The sequence below is a fragment of the Aotus nancymaae genome, unplaced genomic scaffold, assembly GCF_030222135.1.
Source record: "Aotus nancymaae isolate 86718 unplaced genomic scaffold, 86718_ANA_hifiasm-v0.15.2.pri h1tg000106l, whole genome shotgun sequence".
NCBI classification, from domain to species: domain Eukaryota; kingdom Metazoa; phylum Chordata; class Mammalia; order Primates; family Aotidae; genus Aotus; species Aotus nancymaae.
In genome coordinates this window covers 2,905,155-2,913,956 of record NW_026988521.1, presented here as the reverse complement: position 1 = coordinate 2,913,956, position 8,802 = coordinate 2,905,155, and the positions used below count along the sequence as shown (strand labels likewise).

General features: G+C 62.2%; 1 protein-coding gene across 2 annotated transcripts in view; it reads left to right on the top strand.

The window, feature by feature from the left end:
• Positions 1–887: 887 nt before the first annotated feature.
• The window catches only part of KCNQ1 (potassium voltage-gated channel subfamily Q member 1), a 388,699-nt gene continuing 380,784 nt past the window's right edge, over positions 888–8,802 (top strand). For both annotated transcript variants that reach the window (XM_021676961.2, XM_021676962.2), the window contains exon 1: positions 888–1,273. In XM_021676961.2, the coding sequence (XP_021532636.1) occupies positions 888–1,273 (386 nt within the window). The remainder of the gene's footprint in view (positions 1,274–8,802) is intronic.

Genomic DNA, 8,802 nt, shown 5'->3' with positions numbered 1-8,802 from the left:
CCCACGGATCGCGCACCCGGGCACCCGGGGCGCTCACAGTGATCGCGAGGCCAGCACACCCTCAGCCAGGACGCCCCTTTTCTCCCACCACCCCCAACTCTAGAGCGGCTCAGATGGCGGGAAAGTAGATGCCGGCATCCTACCCCGCCCCTCCGGCACGGTCGTAGTATCCGACAGGCCTGCACCTTCCTCCCAGGCTCAGCTGGGGTCGTGCTCCGGGCCCGACAGTGCAGGCGGGCGTCACAAGTGGGGACCAAGCAGGTGGGCGGGGGCAGGGCAGAAGCAAGCAGGGAGATGCAGAAGGGGCGGGGCTAAGCAGGTGGGCGGGGCGGGGCCCAACAGATGGGCGGAGCCAAGCTGGTATATGCAGATGCAGCGGTGCCAAACAGGTGGCCGGGAAGGGGCGGGAAGGGGCGGGAAGGGGCGGAGCCAAGTGGGTAAATGCAGATAGAGCGGGGCCCAACAGGTGGGCGGGAAGGGGCGGGGCCAAGCGGGGTAGATGCAGACGGGGCGGGTGTAACTAGGCAGGTGTGCGCGGGCGGGGGCGGGGACGGGGACAGACCAAGCAAGGGGGTGCGCGGAGGCAGGGCCAAGCCGGTGGGTGCGGAGGAAGGCGGGCTAAGCTGGTGGGCGCGGGAAGGGACGCCCTGTGAGCGCCGGGCTAGCGGGGGCGGGGCGTGCGGGCGGGGGCGGGGCACGCCGCCCCGTGGGACCGGCCCTCGGCCACTGCCCCCTCCGGCCCCGCCCCAAGCGCCCGGGCTGGGCAGGCAGCGGCCCCCCGCGGCGGGGCTGGCAGCAGCGGCTGCCCGCACTGTGCCCGGGCGCTCGCCTTCGCTGCAGCTCCCGGTGCCGCCGCCCGGGCCGGCCCCCCGCGGGCCCTCCTCGCTATGGCCGCGGCCTCCTCCCCGCCCAGGGCCGAGAGGAAGCGCTGGGGTTGGGGCCGCCTGCCAGGCGCCCGGCGGGGCAGCGCGGGCCTGGCCAAGAAGTGCCCCTTCTCGCTGGAGCTGGTGGAGGGCGGCCCGGCGGGCGGCGCGCTCTACGCGCCCATCTCGCCCGGCGCCCCAGGGTCCGCGCCCCCTGCGTCCCCTGCCGCGCCCGCCGCACCCACAGTTCCCTCCGACCTTGGCCCGCGGCCGCCGGTGAGCCTAGACCCGCGCGTCTCCATCTACAGCACTCGCCGCCCGCTGCTGGCGCGCACCCACATCCAGGGCCGCGTCTACAACTTCCTCGAGCGTCCCACGGGCTGGAAATGCTTCGTCTACCACTTCGCTGTGTGAGTATCGCCACCCACGACGGCCGGCACGAAGGTGTTTCCTGAGAGCTGGTGTGGGGGAGTTCTGTCCCAGCGCCACCTGCCCCGTCGGAGCTGCGACCCCGGAGCAGAGGAGGGAGGGAAGTGGGGAACGCAGGAACACAAGCTTTGCACTGCCCTGTGAAGTTCAGGGGCGCTGCTGTGTCTGGGTGGTGCACAGCTGCTGGCAGGCCCGGCGTGGGGAGACAGCCGGCTGGGGAGGGGACGCCTGGAGCCCAGAATTTGGTTCCACTCCTCTGGGAGGTTCGGTTCAGGTGTGAGTCGTTCTGGAAAGAGAAGCCTGCTGGGGAGCACACCTTGAGTGCAGTAAGAGAACTCCTCAAGGTCAGCTGAGACTCCAGAGGCTCAGGAGCCCCCAAGAGGGGAGGGGCCTCACACCCCGCTGGTGCCACATCTCAGACCCCCTGAGGCTCAGGTGGACTCTGGGGCAGGGGGTTGTCCAGGATAGGATGGTGACAGTGGTGGTGCTACTGGAGGGCTCAGCATGGCACGGACGTTCCCACCGGCTCCATATTAGCCCAACAAGTTCAGGAAAATCTGGCCTGATGCAGAGTGGAGAGGCAGGTCTGCAGCCCTCATTCAGCGGTAGCTGTGCTCCTGGAGAACAAGACACACCTGGCCCTCCCTATCACCAGGTGGTTCCAATTCCTGATACAGCGCGCCTGAGCGGGGCTGAGCACTGGGTTTCCCCGGGGACGGGCCGGGAAGTCACCTCCAGGAAGGTCCAGGCTGCTCTCCTTGATGCCTGCCTGGGGCCCTCCCCTGCCATCCCAGTGGCCCTACTTCCTGGCTGCCCAGCCCAGCAGCCTTTTGGTGTGGTGCCAGCCTCTGGCTCCTCTGGGAGCCCCTACCGAGCCATCCCATGGCTGTCGGCTGTGGGGCTCAGCTGAAGGCTGCAAAGGTGGTCTCCCTGAGGGTCCTCATAGGTGGAAGCATCTCCTCTGCCTCAGCCAGGCTTAATAGAGAACTGGCTGGAGGGCATCCAGGGGTCTGTCCCTGCTCTGCCTGCTGGCAGCTGCCACCAGGGCCCTGAAGGGGGGGGACAACAGAAGCCAGGCCCCAGTTGGCTTCAAGCATGGCCTCAGGAGAGGGGTTGGGGTAGGGGTCCCAGGGCTACTGCCTTCCTCGCTGAGAGAGGTGGCCTTCCACATCAGGAAGAGAATGTCTCAGCCACCTCTGTCCTCAAAGATGTGGTTGGGGTGTGGTCTTAGAGACTTCCCACCCCAGCTCCCAAGCCTCTTCCTCCTGACATGTCAGCGGGTACCTGAGCCTCTGCCACTGGTGGTCTGTGACAGGAGCTGGCTCTGCTCATGGCTGCAGTGGCAGGAGCTTGGCTTGGGGTTTGGGAGATGTTTGTGTGCAGTGACCCCAGGGCACCCCACCCAAGTCCAATGCCACTGTGCAAATCTCCAGCAGATACCAGGCTCACAGGTACTGTATGCTGGTGGCCACCTGCCTCCTGGTCCCCAAACTCTCTGAGATATCCAGGGGTGGGAAGACCCCTCAGCCAGGTACCAAGGCAAAATGCCCACAGTCCCCCTCAATTCTCGCTGGCATGCAGGTTTGTGGGCACATGCCTCCCGGGCTCACTGCAGCCGCCCGTGCAGACGAGGAGGAAGAGGGCTCGCCGCGCCTCAGAGGAAGTCTCTGCTTGCACTTGTGTTTTCTTCCTGATTCGGATTGTTTAGGTCTCGGAAGTTTGCTCAGCAGAGTCTGCCTTCGCCCAGCCTCTGCAGAGCTGGCAAGGCAGGGGTGGCTTCTGTGAGAGGGTGGCCAGGAAAGGGACACTTCTGTGAAATGTCCAGACCTGGGGCTGGTCCTTTCCAGCTCTGGGCCCTGTCCCTGTAAGATGTGTGCCTGGCCCTGGGAAGTTGTCATGAACAGCCTCCCACCCAGGTCCCTCCATGTGGGGTGGGACTGGAGGTAGACCCTGGCTGGCAGGGCATGTGGCTTGGCAGGGGCCTGGGAGATGCGCCCCCACCCTCAGTGCTCTAGGAGGTTGGCAGGACCAGTCTGGGGAGACCCGGCCATAGAGCCAGGATGGCAGAGTAGTTGGCGGCCACCTGCAGCCTCGCGAAATCAGGTCCAGCCCTGCACCGGTCCAGCCCTGGGGTTGCTGTAAGAAATGTTGGCAATGGTAGCAGAGACAGGGCCCTGTCCTTAGGTGGATTGTCAAATGAGGAGTATTGTGGTTTCTGACCTGAGGATGACAAGCCTGGCCTTGAAGAGCCAGGGCCCGTGCATGCATGCAGTGGGGTGAGGCAGGAGCTGGTGTCCCGCTGACCTGCAGGGCTAGGGCGAACTCTCCTGTGTGCAGCTGGGGAGGCCAGTCAGGATATCCTGTCCCCTCCTCGGGGAACCTCCGCCCCCAGGAGAGCAATTCTTCCTGTGTTCCTGCTGGCCTCCCTGGCTGACTGGGGCGGACATGGCACCTGGGCCATGACCCTTGCCCGCTTAGGCTTCCTGCCCCAAAACCCCCAGTTGTCATCTGTGGCTGCTTGCACCCCCACTGGTGGCAGCTCCCACCTTAGCTGAGGGCACAGGGGTCCATACAGCCCTGCTGCACCCAGAGGTCCTAGATCTCTTGCTGTGAGCCTTGGCCAGGGGTGTGCACATCCAGCCGGCATCTACTCTGGTTGCTGAGACGCTTGGAGATCCTGGTTGTGGCCAAGGAGAGGATTTGAGGGAGGATCTGGAGTGCATGGAGACTGCCCCATAGGCTCTCGAACCCAAACCTGGCTCAGCAGCCCCTGCTCCCTGCTCCCACAGCCCTGGCTTTCCCTGTTTCCCAAGAACTTTCCAGGGGTGTTGGCAGAACCCTCATGGATGCATTAACCATCGATGGAGCCAGAAGCGGGTCCTGTGGGCGGACTGGGCTGATCTGGCTGCCTCCTCAAAAGATGAGGCCATGCAGAGGCCAGCTCTCAGGCTGCGGCGCCCAACTTTGTGGCCCTCGGTGCCCTCCTGTCCCTGGGCTCCAGCACCGGAGTCCAGAGCAGCTGCTGGGTGGTTTTTCTGCAGCTGGGCAGAAGGCAGGAGGCCGGAAGCCAAGGCAGGTGGCGGAGGTGGGCACAGAGGAGGATGGGGCCCTCTGGGCCACCAGGTCTCTTTCTCTCCATCTTCTTTAAGACTCCTCCACCCACTCCTCAGCCCTAGATTCCCAGTAAAACTGGGAATTCCTTTTGGGGCTTTTCCCAGTGCCACCTTCTTTGGGGCCCGAGCCCTGGGTCTCATCTCCTGGCTGTCTGGGGTCCTCTCACTGCAGACCCAGCCCAGTGTTTCTGGATCCACCCTTGTCAACACGTTGAGTGCCTAACTGTGGCTTCATATTAGTTGGTGGGAACACAGGCATTCCTTACCCCTGGCTGTCAGCTGGGGAGAAGGCAGTCCAGGTGGCAAAAGAGCCTACAGCCTGGGAAAAGGGCCTCCCCCGTCTGTGTGGGGCCAGGGGCCAGGAGGGTGGTAGGGACCTGGGTCCTTGCAGGTAGCCCGGGCACTGCCTGCTGGGCGTGGGGCAGGTGGCAGGGCTTTGTGTCTGGACGTGGCCCTGTGGCTGGGCTGCCTTGGCCAGGGTCCTGGGCTCTCTGAGTCTGTCCCTCGTCCTCTGTGGCAGGCTCCTGGTACCGGCGCCTTCCGTGCAGGGCGCCTCTGTTGGACAGAACAGCCACCTGTGCCTGGCACTGAAGCCACATTTCCCTGTGGGCATGGTGCCCGCAACTTGGGCCTACGCTCTCGGGTACTGAGGCAGGTGGAGGGACAGGAGGGTCCCTTTCACTTGGCAGTTGCAAAGCACTGGAACCTTTGCACATAACGTGCTGGCTGTGTTATGTCGGGGGGCTGGGTCTGAGGGAGAGGCTTTGAGGGACACTCCTGGTGCTGATGGGATGAACCTCCACCAGGTGTGAGGGCCTGGGATGCAGCTAGGCTGCCTGGTGAGAGGTCAGGTGGTCGGAGCCAGGGAGCTGGCACGTCAGCTGCTACCGTGAGTTCTGCCACGTGTCGTCCTGGCATGTGGCATGTCCCGCAGAGGACAGGAAGGGTGAGCAGCTCCAAACCCATCCCATGTGTGCCCCAGAGCTGGAAGCAGACTATGCGGAGCTGAGTGCCCATGGGGGCAGCTGAGATGGGCAGGAGCACCATGCCCACTGAGGGCATCAGAGTGACAGGGGTTGGTAGGTGACTCCACCTGGGTGGCTGATGCCCCCGTTTTTAAAGGCATTGGGTGCCAGGAATTCCCCTCCTGCTGTCAGGCTGGTTTCGAGGCTGCTCCTTCTGAGCTCGACGTCCTCGCCCGTGTGACTCAGAGCTGCTCAGGTGAGCTAGCGTCCTTGAGTCCAGGGGACCTTGAGTCCAGGGGTGGCCTGACACAGCAGGTCCAGGGAGCTCATGCCTTCCAACGACAGGAATGCCGCCGGTCCCTGTAGCCAAGGTGCAGACGCAGAGGTCCTGGTCCTGAGCCCCTGTTTGGCCCTGGGCAGGCCCTCAGTTCCCTGCATTCCACCTGCTTTGTCTGGGAGGTAGACGAGCCCCCCCTCCTAGCCCTCCCTAGCCCTGACATTCCAAACCAGCTTTTGGCCCCTGCTATATCTCCCTGTGATTCAAGACTCTGTCCACGGGAAGAACAGCAAGGCCAGGACAGTCTCACCTCAGGCACCTGCGAGAGGAGACAGCTCCCAAGGATGGTAATGCCAGGAGAACATGCCAGGCCCAGGAGAAGCCGAGAGGGCAAATGCCCAAGGCGAGATGCTGGTGTATGGCCAGTGCTGGGAGACCATGGAGTCGGCCTGGGGAGATGCCACAGAGAAGCTTTTTCTCTGCTGCTGGAGGGTAGAATGAGGCAATGAATGCCAACGTCCTGGGCAACTTTGGCCCAGACCCCAAGGTCTGGTTACAGAGCAGGGGGCAGCAGGGAACGGCTTCAGGCTCAGGAGGTGCCTTGTGGCTGGCCAGTGAGATTGCTGTCACCGTGGGTCACTCTAGCGCCCGGGCGCTCCTACACCATGCTCTGGTTGCGCCTGGGGTCCCTGCGGGCACGTCAGTGAGACCATCCTGGCCTCCACACCCCTTCCTGGTGGGCATCTGTCTCTCTCCAACAGCTCCTCTGAGCACCATGAGAAACCCCAGACCTCATGGATGCAAAATTATCAGGGTTGGCAAAGAGAGGCAGCTGATGTCTCTGGTACTGGCTGAGTGACCACAGGGACGCCATGTGACCCTAGTCCAGGGGGCCGTTTTTACACAAGGTATCTGACCATGTGATGGAGTGTGGCTTCCGCTGCCTGGCCCAACCCCTCTGGGAGCCTGGTGTGGGTGGGTGATGGCTGGCTGGGGAGGGGCTTTTCTCTGGCGACCCGTCCCTGGCTGGGGGTGGGGCAGATCCATGGTGGGACCCAGGTGTCTGCCCACATCTTGACTATCTCCTGGGAAGTTCTAAGATTTGATTCAGGGTGTGGGGTCCGTCTGAGCAGGTGTGGTGCTTCCAGAAGGATCCGGGATAAGGGTGGTGTGTCCAAGGGGGTACCTGAGCCCTTTTGCAGAAACACCGTTCCCCTTGGAGCATTGGTCCCAAACCTTTTTATACCAGAGACCTGTTTTGTGGAAGAAAGATTTTCCACCAGGGCGGCGGTGGTTTTGGGATGAAACTGTTCCATCTCAGGTCATCAGGTATTAGATTCTCATAAGAAGCGCGCATCCTAGATCCCGGGCACGTGCAGTTCACGATAGGATTCGCGCTCCTGTGAGAATCTAATGCCACGGCTGATCCAACAGGAGGCGGAGCTCAGGTGGTAATGCTCACTCACCTAACGCTCACTTCCTGCTGTGCAACCTGGTTCCTAACAGGCCGTGAACCCGGGGTTGGGATCCCTGTCTTAGAGGATTGAGGCTCGGGGCCACGGGATCAGCGTTGTCATTGCCCCTGGAGGGCTCTGCGCACAGGAAGGACCCAGCGTGGTCCCAGGCACTGCATGGGATGGACCAGCAGAAAGGCTCCCAGGAGGGTGGTGGCTCCATCATCGGCACGGGACTCTTAGATAAGATGCCTGAAGTCTGTGTGGCATCTGCCTGGCCACCTCCGGCAGGAACTTCTTGATTGAAGGGCTGGGCTGGGGAGCTGGCCCCAGGGCATGGCCCTGCCCACTCTGGGACCTGCAGCCTGGGCTCTGCTCCCTGTTTCACTTATCCACTCACAGATGGGGACATTTGGGTCGCCTTACAGATGAGACAACTGGGCCTGGCCACTTCGCTCAGGCCACACCCAGAAAGCTTCTCCCCGGAAGGCCTCAGGATGCTGTGCTCTCAGGTGAGGCGAGGCACTATTCCTGGCCTTAGGCCCATTTGTCTCCATGCCCGCCCCCACTCCCACCTGGCATTTGCCCCCAGGAAGCACCCTGATGGCTGTCACCTTTGAGAGGTGGCTCTCAAAGCCTTGCTCTGTGCCTGCATCCTGGCAGCAGGTGAGCTCTGGCCACCCTTCCCCATAGGGCGCAGGTTCCCAAGGTGTGCGCCTTTCTCTGCTGCCTCCCCAAATCACACTCTGGGGCACACTGAAAGGGTGCTCTGAATAGCTCTCCCCAGCTCCTGGCTGAATTTGCTCTAGGCAGAGACTTGAGATTTGGAAAGCAGGAACCACAGGCAGAGCATCTGGACAGGGACCCCCACCCCTCCACTCCCTTCAGCCCTGGAGCACTCCTCTGTATGGAGACAGCCCAGCCGCACTGGGACCCCTTACCCCACCCTGGGGCCAGGCGCTGCCTCCTCGACTTTTATACAGAGCAGCCTGGGCAGCTCAGAGGACGGAGCAGAAGGAGCTCTGACTGAGAGGGGCAGACCCCTGCCAGAGGCATCCCCACCCTGCCCTGCAGAGGGGAGCAGCTGGAGATGGGGGTGGGAACCTCCTCTGGCTATGTCTGAGCAGCCCCAGGAAACATGCGCCTCAAGCGTTTGATCTTGGCGGGCCCTGGGCTTGGCATTCTATTCCGTGACGTCTCCAGCTGTTCTCTTGTGAAGAGTCATGTCTGTGCTCTTGGCTAGGATGGCTCGAATATTATAAAACATACAGCTTTGCTAATTAAAACAGCATGACACTGCCTTATAGGCAAGCAGATCACCAGTGGAACAGCTTTTTAGAAACTGCATGTCAATCCCATTGTATATGAAGTTTCATAAAAGACAGGGGCAGCATCTCCAGCCAGTGGGGAACAGATGGGTGGCTCCATGCATGCTGTGGGGTGAGTGGCCACATGGAAAGTGAGCAGACTGCACCCACTCGTCACGTCACACACCAGGATGGACTCCCAGTGGGTCAGAAAACCACTTGGGTACCAAAAGAAAGCACTTGGAATTCTTTAACCTGAGAGTGGAGGAACATTTCTGTGACTTGAAAGCCAGATGCGTGGAGGAGATTTGTGTTTGATCACGTGAGAAAGAAGCAACCTGAAGAACAGCAAACAACCGGTGCCAGACGGGGGAGGGGGCAGATGCCAGACGGG